The following is a 21,215-nucleotide window of genomic DNA, read 5'->3' on the forward strand; positions in this document are numbered from 1 at the left end:
TCCTCCCACCTCAAGCTGCACCTCCGTTTCCTACCTACTAACTTCAACCTGCCCCCTTGACCTGTCTATTCTTCCCAGGCTGACCTATCCCCTCCCTACATCCCCACCTATACCCACCTCTACGGGCTCCATCCCCACCCCTTTAACTTGCCTGTCTCCTCCCCACCTATCTTTTCTTCTATCCATCTTTGATCCACCTCCCCCTCTCTCCCTATTTATTTCAGAATGCTCTCCCCTTCCCCCTTTTCTGATAAAGGGTCTAGGCCCAAAACGTCAGCTTTTATGCTCCTGAGTTGCTGCTTGGCCTGCTGTGTTCATCCAGCTCCACACTTTGTTACCCTGTCCTCAGCATACATTTCACCTTTTGTGGCTACTAACCGGTGTGAAGAAGTGTCACTGGATCTGAAACATTGACTTTGCTTTCTTTCCACAGATATTGCCCGCGCTGGCTGAGTTTCTCAACAATTTTTGTTTATGTTTCAGAGTATTCAGCAAATGTCATCAAATTGCAGAAGCACATCTAATGCTGGACGCAGTGTTGCAGATTTTGCAAGACTGGGATCGTTGGGTACAGTCAGGGTCTTGTTATTTTGCAAACAGCAGGTAGGATGTGCTATTTGATATCAACACCAGTCCTTGGGATGTATCACCTACATATCAGGCATTGCACAGGCATGAAAATTAATACATCACATTACTCATATGTGATAAATGTGTCTTCAATGGAGTGAAACCTTGTTTCCTAGCCCGCTTGTTTCATTAATAAAAAAGCATGATATTTATATTCTGTTAAGTTGAATTAGATAGTGAGATAAAATTCGGCAATTTAAGGGTTTAATTGAATTTTCACATTTATGATTGATTTCCGGTGCACTACTCCACAGAATCGTGACAATGTTTAGCTTCCTGTACCTGCATTACACTGTAAGACCACTGACAATCCTGTTACAATTGAATATCATTCCAACCCAGTAAAAGTGCAACGTATTATTTGAGACATTAGTGTCCAGTGAATGAATAACTCAATGGGCCTATTTGTCCCAAAACAATCTTCATATGGTCATGATATTTATAGGCTTAGAAGTTGACATAGTTTATGACAAAAATACGAAATAATTCTAAAGTAAAATGAACAACAAACTGCAGAGGCTGGAAATCTGTAACAGAAACAAGAAATTGCAAAACGCAGCATCTGTGGGAAGTAAGCAGAGTTAATGTTTCACATCAGAAGAGTTCTGCTGAAGAGTCACTGGACTTAAAACACTAAAACTCTGCTTTCTTCCTGCAGGTGCTGCCAGACCTGGCAAGTTTCACTGTAAACTTCTCTTTTTTATTTTGAAACATTCCAGTTGTGCATCTAGGAAGTAGAAGAACAGTAGCTTAATATCGAAATGCAGGGAGAGAAACAAGAACTTCGAGGAAATGACTTTATTTTTGTTTTTATTTCTTCCTTTCCCAGTTTTGTGGCCAAGCTGATTTGATGACAAAGTCCATTGTGTTCTCTGAAATTGGCAACGAGGCAGGTTATGAATTGGACCCAAAATTCTATCCATGTATACATAGCCCAAAGATCTTCATTTTCCCACTTTGGACATGTTGTGGCCATTTGGTTCAGCGAGTGGCTGGAAAAGAAAATATTTAAGGTTTCGTTTTCTTTCAGACTGAAAGCAAGGTGCCCCTGAATGGAATTCTAGGACTGGCAACAAATCAGGCAAAGCTTTGTGATGAACTGGACATGTGTCAAGACCACACTTGCCCTCCCTCATCAATTGTTGCAAGATATATGAGAAAAGATGTCAGCGTGTTACATTGAATTAATGCAATATCATTTTCTCACAAAGAAGAACAAAGACCAAAGAAAATTACAGCACAGGACCAGACTCTTCAGCCCTCCAAGCCTGCGTCAATTGAGATCCTCTGTCTAAACTGTCATCTATTTTCTAAGGGCCTGTATCCTTTTGCTCCCTGTCTATCCATGTATCTGTCCAGATACATCTCAAAAGACACTATCGTGTCTCCGTCTACCACCTCCACTGGCAACGCATACCAGGCACCCACCACCCTCTGCGTAAAGAACTTTCCACGCATATCTCCCATAAACTTCACTCCTCTCACTTTGAACTCATGTCCCTCAGTAATTGAATCCCCCACTCTGGGAAAAAGCTTCTTGCTATCCACCTTGTTATACCCCTCGTGATTTTGGAAACCTCAATCAGGTCCCCCCTCAATCTCCGTCTTTCTAATGTAAATAATCCTAATCTATTCAACCTTTCTTCATAGCTAGCACCCTCCATACCAGGCAACATCCTGGTGAACCCCCTCTGCACCCACTCCAAAGCATCCACATCGTTTTGGTAATGTGGCAACCAGAACTGTACACAGTACTCTAAATGTGGCCGAACCAAAGTCTTATGCAGCTGTAACATGACCTGTCAACTCTTGTACTCAATACCCCGTCCAATGAAGGAAAGCATGCCGTATGCCTTCTTGACCACTCTATTGGCCTACGTTGCCACCTTCAGGGAAGAATGGACCTGAACGTTCAGATTTCTCTGTACATCAATTTTCCCCAGGACATTTCCATTTACTGTACAGTTCGCTCTTGAGTTAGATCTTCCAAAATGCATCACCTCACATTTGCCCAGATTGAACTCCATCTGCCATTTATCTGCCCAAATCTCCAAACTATCTATATTCTGCTGTAATCTCTGACAGTCCCCTTCACTATCAGCTACTCCACCAATCTTCGCATCACCAGCAAACTTGCTAATCAGACCACCTATACCTTCCTCCAGATCATTTACATATATCACAAACAACAGTGGTCCCAGCACAGATCCCTGTGGAACACCACTGGTTACAGGTCTCCAAGTTGAGAAACTCCCTTCTACTACTACCATCTGTCCCCTGTTGCCTAGCCAGTTTTTTATCCATCTAGCTAGCACACCCCAGACCCCAAATGACTTCATTTTCTCTATCAGCCTGCCATGGGGAACCTTATCAAACACCTTACTGAAATCCATGTATCTGACATCTACAGCCTTTCCCTCATCAATCAACTTTGTCACGTCTTCAAAGAATTCTATTAAGTTGGTAAGACATGATCTTCCATGTTGCCTATCACTGATAAGCCCATTTTCTTCCAAATGGAAATAGATCCTATCCCTCAGTATCTGCTCCAGCAGCTTCCCTACCACTGACGTCAGGCTCACCAGTCAATAATTACCTGGATTATCCTTGCTGCCCTTCTTAAACAAGGGGACAACATTAGCAAGTCTCCAGTCCTCTGGGACCTCACCCGTGTTTAAGGATGCTGCAAAGATATCTGTTCAGGCCCCGGCTATTTCCTCTCTCGCTTCCCTCAGTAACCTGGGATAGATCCCATCCGGACCTGGGGGCTTGTCCACCTTAATGCCTTTTAGGATACCGAACACTTCCTCCCTCCTTATGCTGACTTGATCTAGAGTAATCAAACATCTATCCCTAACCTCAACATCCATCATGTCCCTCTCCATGGTGAATACCTATGCAAAGTACTCGTTAAGAATGTCACCCATTTTCTCTGAATCAATGCATAACTTTCCTTCTTTGTCCTTAAGTGGGCCGATCCTTTCTCTAGTTACTCTCTTGCTCATCAGAAAAGAATAAAAGGCTTTGGGATTTTCTTTAATCATGTTTGCTAAAGATATCTCATATCCCCTTTTAGCCCTCTTAGTTCCTCGTTTCAGATTCACCCTACATTCCCGATATTCTTCCAAAGCTTCATCTGTCTTCAGTCGCTTAGACCTTATGTATGCTTCCTTTTTCCTCCTAGTCTCACAATTTCACCTGTCATCCATGGTTCCCTAATCTTGCCATTTCTTTCCCTCATTTTCACAGGAACCTGTCTCTCCTGCACACTAATCAACCTCTCAAACAGGTCAACAGCATTTCCCCGCAGCTGTACAAGTGGTCAGTTGACATCAAAATAAATGATTCGCTATTCTAGAAAGTCTATTTTACTGGGGCCAGTCTATATGATTCCCAACTGTAATTGCATAGGATCTGCACCTGAACAATTTTGTGTTTGAGCAGATAAAAATTAGTCCCTTGTTCTCTGAAAACAATTCCTCCTGGCACCTCACAGTAATGCACCTAATTTTGCCACCTTTTAAATCTGCTTTCTTCCTGTCTCTTCTCTCAACATTTTAATAACAATAGACTGCTATTTGAGGGCGTTCTCCTACAGAGGGCTAGGTGTGAACATGGCAAAAATCAGCCCATACAACTTCCCAGAATTTAGGCCATCTTTGCCCCGATTGGTTGCATAAAATTTATTGTTTATTTGCCTTTTGTGTTTCAAAAAAGTATGAAACAATTTTTCAGCTGATGCCAATTGGGTTATTCCCCAACTGGTTTATTTGAAGACACAAGCTTTTGCAGCTTTGCTCCTTTTTCAGGCTTCAGTAAGAGAGGCGGCATCAGGCACAGAATTTAGAAGCAAAAGATTAAAGGCTCATAGAACTGATGCAAATGCATTGAACAAACCAAAAATAGTTATAAATGTCACATCTAGGGCAACCACACTGCACTATACACTCCCACACATGCACACATATGCACACATTCTCACTCAAACACACACACACACTCAATTACTCACACAGGCCCTCTCTCACACACACAGTCTCTCTCTCACTCTCTCTCTCTCTTACACACACACACACACACACACACACACACACACAAACACACACTCGTGCGCGCGCGCACAGACTTTGCATTTGCAGGCTTATAATTGCAGATGCATTCTATATTGTTCAAAAAGTGCACAATTTGTAGACAATGTAGAATTTTATAAATTTGTACTTTGGAAATAAAACCAGTCTGACTCTAAGCTGATACACAGCCAGGTTCTAAACAAGGCCTTACCCCTAAAATGCGGTCTGACCTGAGATGCCAACTCTGTTACCTGATAAAACCTTTAGTTATCTCGGGACAGTGACTTGAAAGAAATTCTGAGATTTGCATATTATTCCTTTCTGACTGATTGATGATTTAGCAGCCATTTTACATTTATTCAACACATTTATACCAGTTCTATGGCCTTTTGATCTTATGCTTCTAAATTCTGTGTCTGATATTACGTCTCTCACTGACACCTGAAGAAGGAGCAAGCCTCCAGAAGCTCGTGTCTTCAAATAAACCTGTCGACTGTAACCTTGCGTCATGTGACTTTTTTCTTTCCTTGTTCAACCCAGTCCAACATGGGCACCTCCACATCATTCAATACACTAGACATTTTAGAATTATAGCAGCGATGTTTTAAAAAAGCACTGTCAAAATGTATGTTGGCAATTGTTTTTTTTTGAAATGGATGCCTCTAACATTTGCTCACGAAACATCATTCATGTGAGGAAGTAAACATGCTCCTGTCCATCTCTGCTGTGTGTGAAATTATGTGATATGTTCGAGTAACAGGATGATTCCATGTGAAAGGAGAGCAGAGACAGTGGAGGAATGGGTGATGAGGGGATATGGACTGAGGCTTGTATGTGTCTGTTAAAACCGAAAACATGAGAGCTGTAAGCACTGTTTCCACTTATTAGCCTTTTGAGTTTGGCAAAATCTGCACTTTCCCTGTAAATTTATTGGTATTGCAACTGCATGTGTAGGAAGAGCACCCTCTGCAGTTACAGCATCACCAACATAGCCTTTCAGATTATATCTCCCCATGCTAGAATTCCAATCAGTTTCTCTACAATCTATATGCATCCGTGTGATTCCCTAAAGAGTTAGAAATAGCTCAATCAGTCCAGCTGTCATCTTTGCAAACTCAAGGGAACACAAGCCAAGTTGATGCAATCTGTCCTCCTAATTGAACTCTTTAATCACAGGTACATTAGTTTGTGGCTGGTTGGCTCGCCGAGCTGGTTCATTGTTGTTCCGGAGACGTTTCATTACCCTGCTGGGTAACATCACCAGTGCAGCTTCCAATGAGGCACTGTTGTGTTTTCCCGCCTGGTATTTAAAGTCTGGAGCCTGATGAGCTAGATGAACTCACTTCTGGTTTTCCTTCGCAATAGAGTGTATATGAGGTTGAGTTCTATGTGTTTGTTGATGGCTTTCTTCATGGAGTACCAGGCTTCTAGAAACTCATGTGCTTCTCTCTGCTTTGCATGTCCCAGGATCTTGGTATTGTCCCAATCAAATTGGTGGCTCTCCTCATCCATGTGGATAGAGATGATTGAGTATTGGTTCTGTCTGTTTGTAGCCAATTGGTGTTCATGTGTCCTTGTTGTTAATTTCCATCCTGTTTATCCAAAGCAGTGTTTGTCACAGTCTCTGCAGGGAATCTTATATATGACATTGGTCTGGTCCATAGTGGGTAGTAGGTCTTTGGTTAGGGTGAGCAGTAGTCGTAGGGTTAATGTGGGTTTATGGGCCACTCTTATGCCCAGCAGTCATAGGAGTCTTGTGGTTAATCCCAATGTGTTCCTGATGCAGGGTAGTGTGATGAGTGTGTCTGGGCGTGTAGTATCTTGTTGATGTTGTTCATGTCGGCGTCATGTGACCCAGTTTTTAGGATATCCATTATCCCTGAAAACCTGGAAGAGGTATTCTTCTTCTTCTTGGCGTAGTTCCATGTTGCTGCAGTGTGTTGTTGCCTGTTTAAATAGTGCTTGCACGCATCTTCGTTTGTGTGTGCTGGGATGGTTACTGTTGAAGCTCAGTACCTGGTAAGTGAGTGTGGCTTTTCTGTATAATTTTGTTTGGAGTTTCCCATTGATGCTGTGCTCTACCATGACGTCCAGGAATGGGAGCTGTTTGCTCTTCTCCTCCTCTCTGTGAATTTGATTCTGGTGAGAGTGTTGTTTATTAGTTGGTGTGTCTTCTCTAGTTTGGCCGGTTTAATGATGACAAAGGTGTCATCCACATAGTGTATCCATAGTTTTGGTTGGATTAGCGGAAGGGCCGTACTTTCCAGTCTTTGCATCACCACCTCAACTATTAGTCCGGAGACAGGTGAGCCCACGGCAGTCCCATTGATCTGTTCATATACTTGGCTGTTGAAAGTGAAGGGGGTGATGAGACATAGGTCCAGTAGCTTCAACATGTTGTCAGTGGAGATGGTTTCACCTACAACAACTGCTCACCCGAACCAAAGACCCATTATGGACAGGACCAATGTCATATATAAGATTCCCTGCAGAGACTGTGGCAAACACTGCTCTGGATAAACAGGATGGAAATTAACAACAAGGGCACATGAACACCAATTGGCTATAAAAAGACAGAACCAATACTCAATCATCTCTATCCACATGGATAAGGAGAGCCACCAGTTCGACTGGGACAACACGAATATCGTGGGACAAGGTAAGCAGAGACAGGCACGGGAATTCCTCGCAGCCTGGTTCTCCGCGAAGAAAGCCATCAACAAACACATGTACACTCCATTGCAAACGAAAACCCCAAGTGAGGTAATCCAGCCCAATGGACTCCAGAGTTTTAATAACAAGCAGGAAAACACAACAGCACTTCATCGGAGGCTGCACTGATGATGTTACCCAGCAGGGTAATGAAACATCTGTGGAACAACAATGAACCAGCTCGGCGAGCCAACCGACCTCAACACCCACAACCCGAGCTACAAATCTACAAGAATTTACATTGCACCCTCACAATGCCAGTGTTTCTCTTCCGGGTTTTAGTGACAAAGCTAAATGCAGAATTACACAGGGGATCACACCACGATTCTATAGAACTCAAACATCGCTTTCTGACTTTTTAAATTCCAATTCCTTTAAAGGCCAACGTTAGCTGATCCTCAAATTGTTTTCTGCATTCATACACTCCTTTTTGTGAAGTTTGGTGTACAGCATACTTATTACGCCTGTGCGCATATTCCATTCTCTCAACATTAAGAAATCATTTTGAACTAAAAACAAAGAAACTGTGTATGCTGAAAATCTGAAGCATAAACAGAAATTACTGAAGAAACTCTACAGGTTTGGCAGCATCAGTGCAGAGAGAAGCTGAGTTAGCATTTCGAGTCAAATAACAATCCTGAAGAAGAAGCTTGTGCTCCTGAGATGCTGCTGGGCCTGCTGTGTTCATCCAGCCTCACATTTTATTATCTAAGAACCTGAAGAGTTGACTCTGCTTTCCCTTCACAGATCCTGCTCGATCTGCTGAGTTTCTTCGGCAGTTTCTGTTTTTGTTAAATAAATTATTCTGACTTGTCTTTATCAAATCCAAAGAGGATGAACTCTCACTTCCTCACATTGAGCTCCATCTGGATAAATTTGCCCTTTCTCTCAGTTTTGAGATGTTCTGCTCCCATCCCAAGGAAAATTCTAGACTTGGAGCATTATCCTTGCTGCGGTGAGATTGGTATTTCTATGTCACATGGAGTTTTTTTTTACCTGGGACTGAGGCTGTTTGGCCTGATAGTCTATCACACCTCAGTCTTGAAAAGAGTTAGTTCTCTGCGGTGAAACTGATTGTCATATGTTTGTCCCAGTACCAACAGCTGTCATGACATAATATTGAAGGAAGAGCAGAGAAATTTGCCTTGATCTAAGTCACTTATTTGTTCACTTCTTTGCTGATTTTTTTCTCTGCATGTATCACTTGTCACCTTTGTTGAAAAATTGATGATAACATTTGAAAGATAACTTTTTTAAGTTTGGCTGGGATGTCGTAAAGACAAAGTCATTAAGTTATAAAAACATCCACCAAACACACTGTGAAACTTTCATACATCAGAGATTAGACTAGACTGATGTAACACTGATCCCTTCTGGGTGGATGAAGCAACAAAGTTTAAAAATTACAATTCCATCCAGAATGAGGATCAACTTGATTTTCCTGCTTGACAACAGTAACATGCTTACAGTGTTGGCTGTAACACACTTTGTTTCATCCTGGGGCCATGAAAGGATTTCTATCAATGAATGTTCTGATTCACATTATCTGTGATCAATATTGTTAAAAGCAGTGGAGGAATGTATCAAAGTGCATTACCTGTACCTTAGATTTTCTTGCATATACCGTGACTGAAACAGCCCAAATCACCATGACAGCAAAGAGCCCCCAACGTACTACATCGTAGGCAGTGCAGCTGAGCAAAAAAAAATGGAAGGAATTGAGTTTGCTTCATTTTTGAAACAATTACCCAACTATTTACACTCTAATTTTAGCATATTTTAACAATTAAAGCATCAGAAAGAAGGGACCTTAACTGAAAGATTAAGCTTGGATTATGTACAAAAGACAATGGTGTGATTATCAAATAAAGATAAAATAAAGTAATAAAAATCAAAAGAACTGTAGATGCTGTAAATCAGAAACAAAAACAGAAGTTGCTGGAAAAGCTCAGCAGGTCTTGCAACATCTGTCAAGAAAAATACCATTGTTAACATTAACTGATTTTTTTTCTTCACAGATGCTGCCAGGCCTGTTGAGCTTTTCCAGTAAAATAAAGCAATGTTCACTGACATGTCCACAATTAATTGTAACATTGGGCATAATTTTATATGTTAAGAACATTACAAACTGGTCACCTAAGGGAAGCAATGCTCTTGGGGTCAGGTAGCAATTGTGAGATGCCCCTCAGGACTTAAGAATACTCAAACTATCATAGAACATAGAACATAGAACATAGAACAGTTCAGCACAATATAGGCCCTTCACCCCAATCTGCTCTGGCGCACCAACTGGCAACTAATTGACAACCAGCTCGAAGCAGAGAGCACTCCCCAACGCTCAGTTTGGAAACACACTGTAATATAAAGATAAATGAGATGGACACAATGAAAAAGAATGCAACTTTTCTTTCAGAGCCATTCCCAGAACAGGCAAGGTTAATGAAAGATGGCAATGCGGGAGTGTGACAATGACCATTCCATGTGATAGGGTTAAAGTGAAATAATTAAGGTGAAGACTAAAACCAGCAGTATGCGAGGATCAACAAATTGGAAATATTTATCATGGTATCATACAGTACAGAAGAGGGCCTTTGGCCCATTGATTCTGTATTGCCAAAAACACATTGCTATCTACACTAATCCCGATTTTGCACACCATAACCCCATAGTTCTGTCTGCTATGACACTTCAAATGCTCATCCAAATGCTTTTATGTCCCACTCTTACCTCACCACCCTCACAGCAGTTATACCTCTGGCAATGAGCTCATAAAATAACATGGTGCAAATTCAGCCATCTTAACCATTCTGATAAATTAGACACTGGGGTAGGAAGCTAGCTTTTGCAAACAGTTGTGACAAGATACTTAATCATTTATTCTCACTTGATAGCAATACCGATGGAAACATTGGCAATTGTACCTTTCACTGGCATTCACAGGCCTTGAAAATATGGTTGAATCTGTAGTTGAAATAGTTGGTGCAATCGTTGTAGTTGTCAGTGTTGTTCTTGAATTTGTTGGTGATGTTCTTGAAGTTTTTGATGATGTTGTTGAAGTTGCTGGTGACATTGTCGGAGAAGCTTCACAGTTAAATTCAATTCCTATGGAGAAATGGGGAAAATGTTCAATTTATTCTGATTCTCAGTTGCAGTCAACCAAGAGGCCTCTCTTCGCAAATGGGCCCCAAGGACTTTTTTGGCAGACTGGGGAGGGGATTAATGGTTTAATCTTTATGTCATTTCCATTGTCATGTGATATATAATGTTGAATATTGATCTTTTGATTTCCTTTGGTCATGGGTTCATACCCGAGGGTTTCGTGGACTGATTCTTTCTATAAATGGGTCAAAATGCTGCTTTAACTATGGCTACAGGAGTCACCTGACCAATGCAGGTTGGCCAAACTTGATGAAATGGATGTGGATTGGACAAAGGACAGCCTGACCTGAAAGTAACTTTTTATATAAAAGCAATGAAAACAGTCATCCCAGTGGGAGACCTGAAATGGTCTACGCCTCCTGTCTGAGTTACACCTTTCTGAGAATCTGCTCATGTTGAAAATAAAACATCACCTGCAAATTTCTGAATGGAGTCCTGGGTTGCATTGTAAAGGAAGATGGAAACCGATTAGCATGTGTAAAATATCACAAAAAGCAATGAAATAAATCACCAGATAATCAGTTTGCTGTTGTGGTTGGTTGAGGGAAGAAGGATTTCCTTGAAGCCATAATTTTCTTTGAACAATAAAATGGAATCTGATATATTTGGCTGACGGCAGAACATAGTGGATGGAAACTGAATTTAACAGTTAATCCAGACAGTTCCCATTGTCTCTGCATCTCCTTATAGCTGTTTTGCCCTTTGGCTGAATTATAACCATTCAAGATAGATTTGCTCCCACACCAAATGCTATCTTAAAATGTTGCTTCAGTACAAGCTCCTGCTATTGCCAGAGGTAAAGTTGCAGCTTGCAAATGAAATCTCTACCTGTCACAGATATTCTTCACCTCAGGTTTCTAAAGCGAGTGTCCACATTGTCCTATGGCCAGAATCAGGGTTTTCACATCTTAATTTATCTGAGCTGCTGCCCTGACACTCCTGAGTTTTCTGACTGTAACTTTAAGTATTTCAGTTTCTTGTAAATTAAAAAAGTCTGAGATATTGACAATCGATTTGTGATCATAAAATATTACAGCACAGAATGCAAATGGGCCATCATTCTTCTGCTGGTCCTTTGAAACAGCTCCCAAATAAACCCCATTGAATTCCACTTTCTCTAAAAGCTTAAATTTGCATCTTTTCACTTCCACTTTAAAAAAAAACCTCAGACTCTATTTCTGCCACTTACTCTGTTGTGTTATGTCGTGCAGCTAAAGTGCAATATCCTTTTAAGAGATATGCTCTTATTTTTCCTCTAAGCTGTGTACTTACATGCATGCAGCTCCTCCAAGGTTCTGTGCATGGAAATTGCTGTCAGCATACTAACCACAGCACTGATCCATGCATGGACATGGGAGGCCCAGACAGCTAGAAAACAAATGAGGGGAAACGCTGACCTCTACCACATCATGGCATGCGACCTGGTGTATAAAGATCTCAGAAACCATCTTCTTGGGGACACTTGCAGCATGACATACAGAGGAAAGCTTGCTGCAGTTTGTAACTAAATTGCTTATTACTTGTCCAGGGAGACTATTGCTTGTGATGATAATATTTATGTAGATACCATGCTTATGAGAAATGTCATTTGACTACTTTACCCCTGTCTAGTTGTTATGTTATGGGAGTTAACGTAAGTATTGCCTCATCAGGTACAAATACTTTGCTGAGGGTAAAAATCTTGTAACTGCATCTATAGCAGATCTGATGAAAGAACAGATTACAGTCTAGATATATATTAGTTGCATCAGTGATATCCTATGCACCTCTCTATCTCATTTTGGTCATGATATTAACTCTATGCCCATCAGTTGCTCACTGACTGGTGAATGGAAGTAATTAACTCAAATTTTCTTTATTAAAACATCTAACAGAATCATAGATTTTTACAGCACAGAAGGATGACATTCAGCCCATCATATTTACACCGGCTCACAAAAGAGCGAGCCAGCTTATCCCACGATACCAAGCAGGTATGAGGGTGAACTGTGACAAGAATGCAAAGGTCCTTCAGCATGATTTTGACAGGTTGGATGAGCGGGCAAATCCACGGCAGATGCAGTATAATTTGGATAAATATGAGGTTATTCACTTTAGAAGCAAAATCAAGAAGGCAGATTACTACCTGAATGGCTGTAAATTGTGAGAGGAGAGTGTGTGTAGCAGGGCTTGGGCTTCCTTGTGCACCAGTCGCTGAAGGTAAGTATGCAGATGCAGCAGGTGGTAAAGAAGGCAAATGGTATGTTGGCCTTCATCGCGAGAGGTTTCGAGTACAGGAGCAGGGATGTGTTGTTGCAGTTATACAGGGCCTTGGTGAGACCACACCTGGAATATTGTGTGCAGTTTTGGTCTCCATTTCTGAGGAAGGATGCTCTTACTCTTGAGAGAGTTCAGCGAAGGTTTACCAGGCTGATTCCGGGGATGGCGGTAACATATGAGGAGAGACTGACTAGATTTGGCTTGTTTTCACTGGAATTCAGATGAATTAGGGGGACTTCATAGAGGCCTCTAAAATTCTAACAGGATTGGATATGATAGACGCAGGGAGGGTGTTCCCAATGGTGGCTGCGTCCAGAACCAGGGGTCACAATCTGAAGATACAGGGTAGACCATTTAGGGCAGAGATGAGGAGACATTTTTTCACCCAAAGACTGGTGAGCCTGTGGAATTCAGGAGCCAGTTGATCGCAAAACATTGAATTTATTCAAGCAGCGAGTAGATATAGTACTTGGGGCGAATGGGATCAAAGGTTATGGAGAGAAAGCAGGATTACGTTATTGAGTTGGACAATCAGCCATGTTTGTGAAGAATGGCAGAGCAGACTTGAAGGGCCGAATGGCCTCTTCCTGCCTCTATCTTCTATGCTTCTATCCCATTCTCCAACCCTATCTTCATAGCCCTTTAAATTCTTCACAGCAGTCAGTGGTTATATTTCAGAATACTAGTTGTGTGAAATAGGCCAAGTATTTTTAAAAGACTTTTTAGCTCCATGGGATTATTGGAGTTGCTACAGTGGTGAAGCATTTATTTGGAATATTCCCTTCCATTTCTTATGAGGCATACAACAATGTCCTTATTTCTAACTCTTGAGAAAATAAGTAGGGTAAACTTGACCACTTGTGGTTCATAAATGTCTGAGAGAGTTTGAACTACAACCTGTTGGACAAACTTTGATTAAAAAGACTACAGTCATCATGTTAGGGATTCTGATTGGCCGCTGAGTTCATCCAGCTCTGCACCTTGTTATCTCGGATTCTCCAGCATCTGCAGTTCCTATTATCTCTGATACAGTTATCATATTGTCTGTTCGCTGTATCACTTACTTCTGCTGCTGGTTTGTGCCACATAATTGCAGCGCCTCTCTGAATTTTGGATGACCGACACATCAACTGTTTCACTGATAATCACTCCCCAAATATTTGAGACTGAGCAGTAATATTGATGATGTTTCTGTTTGAAGAACCGACAATGTAGATCCAGTTTTTTGGTGTCAGAGATCTTTGAATCTTGAGACGAGGTCTTTTCATACCAAGCATACAGAACTTTCAGGGATCCAGAGTCAGATTCACAGGAGGCTGATATTGTGCATTTGAAATCTGGTGAAGATTCAAAGGTAATTACAGGAACAGACACTGTTTCTGTGGGAAGGAAACAAAAATTTAAATGCTAATTGAATATCTATAAAGGTAATGCTCATGGATTCTCAGTACTTTGGTATCTCAGCCAATGCCTGGCATAAGAGCATAAGACCATAAGATATAGGAGTGGAAGTAAGGGCTTTCGGCCCATCAAGTCCACTCAGCCATTTAAATCATGGCTGATGGGCATTTCAACTCCATTTCCCTGCACTCTCCCCGTAGACCTTGATTCCTTGTGAGATCAAGAATTTGTCAATCTCTGCCTTGAAGGCATCTAACATCCTGGCCTCCACTGCACTCTGTGGCAATGAATTCCACAAGCCCACCACTTTCTGGCTGAAGAAATGACTCCTCATTTCCATTTTAAATTTACCACCTCTAATTTTAAGGCTGTGCCCACGGGTCCTAGTCTCCCCGCCTAACAAAAACAACTTCCTAGCGTCCACCCCTTCTAAGCCATACATTACCTTGTAAGTTTCTATTAGATCTCCCCTCAACCTTCTAAACTCTAATGAGTACAATCCCAGGATCCTGAGCCTTTCATCATACGTTAAACCTACCATTCCATGGATCATTCCAGGGGCATGTCAGAATTTCACCAGACCTTCTCCTTCTCTGTAGCTTGTCGCCCTCTCAGAAGCCTGAACTCTCAAGTCCAGTATACATTGAGGTCTCCAGATCAAGATAACAGCAAAAATATTGAGATATAGGTCAATGAGAGATTCAGTGCTAGTAATTTCTTTCAGCACCCGATAGAAGGGGTCTCCCTTAACTGTGTCTTATTGCAGCATCAATCCATTCATTAATGAGTTAGATTTTCCATTCCGTCTTACCACTTGAGCAGTGGATAAAAATAAACTTCCCAGAATGAGATGACCAGTGATGAGTTTAACCCAAATGTCACCATTGTTCAGGTGACAAGCAAAATTGAGAAGGCAATACCTTCAAGTAGATTTAGCCCCTGCAGAATTGAGCACACACAGCTGTACTTATTACTGAATTGCAAGTCTGCCATCCGCCAACTGAGCTAGTGAACTCCCAATAGCTCAGTGCCCTAAAGGTATGTTACAGATTTCCTGCTGCACCCTCAGTGATGAGTCCTTCCATCACAGATTTCTGGGGCACAGTGACAGGAATAGAATTTGTAGTGGCTCTGAAGCAGTCTCCATTGTTATTCCTGTAACACAGCCTGGAGGTTTACGGGATACAGGTGCAATAGATTGTGATGTGGAATTTGTTTGGGTAAAATTAAGGAATAGCAAGAGAAAGAATTCATGGGTGGGAGTCATCTATTAGGGTCAAAAACTGTATTACTGCAGGGAAAATGATTAATTTGGAAGTAATGGAGATGTACGTGAAGAGCACTGCGACTGTCATGAGCAATTCCAATCTGTATCTTTTCTGACCATGGACAGGGATACCATGAAAGATTAATTCTCAGGTGCACAGGGCTTGTTTCTTCAAGTAATACATTGCAGAATCAACTTGGAAGCGTCCTTTTCAGCTCTAGTAATGTGTATTGTGATCGGGTAATTGAAAGAACTAATAATTAGGGTATCTCTGGTTGCAATCTCAAGATGATAGAATTTCAAACTCAATTTGAGGAATAGCAACTTGGGTCTCAAACCAGTGTCCTCCATTTAAACAGGAACAGTTGTAGAGCTATGAGGAAAGAGTTGTCTAATCCAGACAAAGGGGAAGTCAATGGATAAGCAATGGCAAACATTTATGCAGATATTTCATTACACTCAGCAAATCTTTATTCCAGTTTGAAAGACAGACTTGGTGAGAAGGCCGAACAAACATTGCCATAGAGAGTAACCAATCAAAAATGAAGGCATACGAAGTAGCAGAATCTAGTGGTAAACCAGATGCTTGAATATTTTATAGGAACCAGCAGCAGGTGACTGTAAATCTATTAAAAAGTGAAAAAATTGTAAATGAAGGTAAATTAGCAAGAGATATAAAATCAAACGGCAAGAACTTCTATATGTATATGAATATTAAGAGAGTAGTTGAAGTAACCATGGAATCCTTTGAAGATCAACTGGGGAATTTGTACCAGGGAAACGGGGAAACGGAGGATAATTTAAATTAATATTTTGCTTTGGATTTCGCAGTTCACAATTCTTTAAATATTTCAAAGATAATGGATAAATATGGTGTTGATGAGAGATCTGGTCAAACTTTCTGTCATGAGGGTCTGAGTATTTGACTAATAATTGGACAAAAGGCAGATTAGTCACCAGGGACCTGATGACTTGCATCCAAGGGTTTTAAGGGAGGTTACTTTAGAGACTGTGGAAGCATTGGTTTAAAATTAGGGACATCTTAGTATAACGATGGAGTGCTGGTGAGGCCACACCTGGAGCATTGTGTTTTGATATGTTTTCTGTATATAATAAGAATGTATAGGCATTGAAAACAGCTTGAAAGAGATTCTGTCAGCTGCTTCCTGGGATGAAAAGGAATGACTTATCAAGTATGGTAGAATAGTTTAGGCTTTTATTCAGTATAATTTAGAAGAATGAAAGTCGGTCTTATTTAAAAATATAAGATGCTGAAGGGGCTTGACAAGGTAGATGTTGAGAAAATGTTTCACTGGTGGATGAATATCGAGCTTAGGAACATGATTTTAGAATTTAAAACTGAGATGTTAAGAAATTTCTTCTCTCAAAGGTAGTAGAAGTCTGGAATTATGGAGGTTAATGTACTGAAAGTATTTAGAGATGAAATAGATACATTTCTGAAGTGTTGGGGAGCTGAGGGCTGTAGTGAGGTGGCACGAAGGACATGTTGAAGGACGGGGAAGAACAGCCTGAATGGTGGGCTAGGTTTGAGGGGCTGAATGGTCCACTTCTGCTCCTATTTCTCGTTTCCTTTTGTAACGCATTAAACCTTCTTGAAAAGCCATAATGTACAACGAAGACCTCTATCGCCGGCACAAGCTTCCTCATATCTGCCTTCTCAGATTGACAGGAACAATTTTAAACAGAAAAGTTTCCAAAGCATTATTTCGAAGAAGAATATGGAGAATTCTCCCTTCTGCCCTTGCTAACAGCAATCACTAAAAAAAAGATTATCTGTTTGTTACTATCTGCCTGCTGAAGGGGGCTTGCTGTGCACGAATTGATTGTTAACTTTCCTTCAATCAAAAGGGGTAATTCTTCAAATAAATAAATACCTGTTAAATGCTTTGTGCCATCAGGTGGCTCTAGATGATTCTTGAGTCTTTCTTTCTATTGGCAATAGCAACTTTAAATTTGAAATTCTCCTGCAGTTCATCAGCACGTAAACAGTCAAAAGAATTTCTGCTCTTTCAGTTTTGAAGACTGCAACGTGTACAGTAAAGGGATTTGGGAGATGGGAGGAAATATAATCCAGGACATAGGGAGAGAATGGAGTTTCAGAAAGGCAAGGTTCAGGAACTCAAAACCAGTCTTTGATGGCAATAAACAATGGATGATCGCCAGTGCCACAAGACAACTAAAGAATTGTAAGATGAGGGAAATAATTCTCTGGCTGGATGGGTTTCGATAGCTGGTGCATTGGGACTCGTTCTCGAAGAAGGGCAGCCTGTTGAGCTTGGGAGTAGTTTACTTGAGGATCTATTGGGCCGATGGCCCTGCTGGGAGAGGAAATTGCTGTGAAGAAAGGTTTCAAACTGAAGTAGCAGATTGAAAACCAGGTGACGAGACAGAGAGAAGAGCAGAAAGGATATATATACAACTTAAAAGGGACAAGGGAAAGATGGAAGAGTTCAGATCAGAAAGAGAAAGGCTATTGAAAAGACATTGATTGCCAGATCATGGCATTTATCAATTGCATGTTCTGAAGTACATGAGTGTTGTATAAAATTGTCCAACTAAAGGCACCCATTTGCAGTTGGTGATTTAATGTAATAGAATTAATGGAGTCACAATTCAGAGAATTATTCCAAGATTATTCACCATAAAGCATGTTTGTCACTAATGGAGGAGAAATGATAGTATGATCAAAAGTTCCATTGCAATCTCTTGTTGTAAGGTTAATCTAAAGTGGGGGTGTAAAAGCTAAGTAGAGCTGTGTAAAGTTAAAAAGTACAAAGAAAGCGGTCACTGATTGGAAGCAAAATAAATTAACAGTCTCCCAGTATAAATAACAGAGCCTCGAAAAACAATGTTTTATCAACAGAAACAATTGCACCACCAAGACATATTTTGTTTCAGGGATTTGTACATTGTAATCTTCAAAGTATGTATTCCCCATTAGATTACAATGATCATCACTGTCAACTCGTTACTTTTGTGCTTTGATTGTTTTTCATTAATATTTTCAAGAATTAAATGCTCTATTAATATTCTAGTCAGAACTAATAATAGTTTACTGTACATCAGTAAATATTTCTTTAGACCAAGAGTACTGTCAAAAGGACAAAGTCAGAAGTCACACGACACAAGCCTATTGTCCACCCCAGTCCAACACCAGTATCTCCACATCATGAAAGGACACAAGGCATCAGAGATGCACTACTCCTTTACTTTTGCTGTTTACTTTATGCCTTTCCATGATTCTACATGCTTTGACATCTCTGCTGTACAACCTGGACATGACTTAAACTAACAGCAATGATTTGAATAATTGGTTCTGGATGTTACTCACCATGCAACAAACAAATGAGAGAAATCAGAGTCCACATCATTTTAATCTGAAAGATCAACTTCAAGTCTCGTGTTGAAATAAGCCTCTGGTTTTTTAAAAGAGGAAGAAAGTACCAGGAAGCTGCATGGTGAAACCAGACTAATGAGGCTGATGAAAATAAAAACATAAGTTAGGAGGGGGTTGGGGAATGTTTAGCACTGCTGCCTCACAGCACTAGGGACCCAGGTTCAACTCCATCCTCAGGCAACTGTCTGTGTGGAGTTTGCACATTCTCCCTGCGTCTGTGTGGGTTTCCTCTGGGTGGTCTAGTTTCCCCTCATAGTCCAAAGATGTGCAGGCTAGGTGGATTGGCCATGCTAATTTGCCCATAGTGTTCAGGGATATGTTGATTAGAGGGAATGGGTCTGGGTGAGACGCACTGGGAGTCAAGTGTGGACTTGTCGGGCCAAAGGGCCTGTTTCCACACTGTAGGGATTCTATGCAGCTGCCCTCTTGCCCCTCCACAATTCAATAGTCATCAGTCTTTCTCCCCTCTCGTGCCCTCTTCCCTTAACCATCAATCGCCTACAAGGCTAAATATCTGTTTAACCCAGCCTTAATTATAGTCATCAGTGGAGCATCCACAGAAGTTCAAAAATACACAGCTGTGTGAATGAAGATATTTTTGTGTCTTTACCAGGAGGAAGATACCACACAGGTTGCATGACAAGAGAATTTAGTTCAGTCACTTGAATGGTGTAAAATAATAATAAGAAAAAAGACTTGGATAAACTGCCTGTACTTCAAGTTGAAAACTCACCATGACCCATGCGATACATCCAAGGATATTGAAGGAAACGAGGGTGAAAATTGCAGACAGAGTGTCCGTAATTTTCCCTTTGACTCTTAGAAATTGTGGCTGAGGGCTACGCAATTGAAAATGGTAAACTTTTAATCAAAAGTGTATACAGATAAACCCAATACCTTCAAGGCCAATCAGTTTAAACTCAGTGGTGAAAAAGCTTTAAGAACAATAATTCACAAAGTTTATAACCATTTGTACACATGTAGTTTAATGAACGAAAGCCAGAATGGAGATGCTGAGGGCAATTCACCTAACTTGCTTGAGTTCTTCAATGAGATAACACAAAGGTTTGATGGTAACACTGTTGGTGTGTTACATGTGACTGGCAAAAGATACTTGGTAAAATCCTGTGCAACAAATTTGTGAGCAAATTTGAATTTCATGAAATAAAAGAGACCGTAACATCATGATGTGGACAATGTTGTATAAGGCACAATTTCAAAAATTGAACAATTTACAAAATGTGTAGGCATTCAGAACTGTGAGGAGGATATTGTAAAATTCAGGAGGATGTTGACAGAATGGTGGAATGCGTGGGCATATCGCAGGAGTACTTTAGTTTAGAGAGATCTTGTTGAAGTTTGAGGGAAAAGTTAATAAAGAAAACCACATTTTAGACATTACAACAGCACACGTGTCACAGAGGAAGTTATGACAGACAAGTCCACATCTGTCCAGTGTTGACTTGCAGATAACTGCTGCCAGGAAGGTATTGAAATGTCTGTAAATAGAGCTGTTGAAATGTAGAAAGAAGCCGAGGCTTGGAATTGAACTGAGGCCTGATTCCCTACAATACTGAAGCAGTTCTCACAAAAACAACAGAACACGATAGGAATCATGGTGGTGTTGGCTTGCATCAGGAAATCCCTTCCATTCAGTAGCTCAGGAAGGTAATTTACCACCACCTTCTCAAGAATAATTGGCTATGGCATAGCCAGCAACACCCACATCCTATGAATGGATTTTTTAAAGAGTGAAATGAATGCATATGGCAATATTCAAATATAAAACCGTGCCAAAAATCAAGATGCCTTTGTGAATATTTGTACACGTGCATGGTAGTTGTTGAATAAATGAGGTTCAAATGAAGTTAGAGATCAATAACATGAAAATAATGAACTATGTAAAGAACATGGATTATTAGTGAGGGCCATGCGCATATCATATTGATGAGATCAAGATGTGCTGGCAAAGAGGTAATACCTGCATTTTTTTTAGAATCCCTATAGTGTGGAAACAGGCCCTCGGCCCAACAGGTCCACACTGACCCTCACAGCATCCCACCCAGATCCACCCCCCTATAATTCAGCAATCCACTCATCCTCAAACAGTATGGGCAATCCAGCATGGCTATTCCACCTAGCTTGTATTTCTTTGGACTGTGGGAGGAAACCGGAGCACCAGGAGGAAACCCACGCAGACATGGGGAGGATGTGCGAACTCCACTCAGGCAGTCGTCCGAGGGTAGAATCAAACCCAGGACCCTGGCGCTGTGAGGCAGCAGTGCTAACCACGGAGCCA

At 41.0% G+C, this 21,215-nt stretch overlaps 1 protein-coding gene across 2 annotated transcripts; it reads right to left on the reverse strand.

Moving 5' to 3' along the window:
• Nucleotides 1-514: 514 nt before the first annotated feature.
• On the reverse strand, nucleotides 515-18,932 carry LOC132206007 (uncharacterized). 2 transcript variants are annotated; one of them, XM_059653349.1, is made up of 5 exons: nucleotides 18,851-18,932; nucleotides 13,895-14,209; nucleotides 10,334-10,514; nucleotides 9,010-9,106; nucleotides 515-1,622 (listed from the first exon to the last, which is right to left on the reverse strand). In XM_059653349.1, the coding sequence occupies exons 1-5, from the start codon at nucleotides 18,888-18,890 to the stop codon at nucleotides 1,575-1,577; spliced, it is 681 nt and encodes a 226-aa protein (XP_059509332.1). In that variant the 5' UTR covers nucleotides 18,891-18,932; the 3' UTR covers nucleotides 515-1,574. The 2 variants fall into 2 exon arrangements, with proteins under 2 accessions (XP_059509332.1, XP_059509333.1); XM_059653350.1 differs by having other exon boundaries at nucleotides 516-1,622; nucleotides 9,016-9,106.
• Between the last annotated feature and the right edge of the window lie 2,283 nt (nucleotides 18,933-21,215).

This window comes from Stegostoma tigrinum, chromosome 21 (genome assembly GCF_030684315.1).
Source record: "Stegostoma tigrinum isolate sSteTig4 chromosome 21, sSteTig4.hap1, whole genome shotgun sequence".
Taxonomy (NCBI): Eukaryota; Metazoa; Chordata; class Chondrichthyes; order Orectolobiformes; family Stegostomatidae; genus Stegostoma; species Stegostoma tigrinum.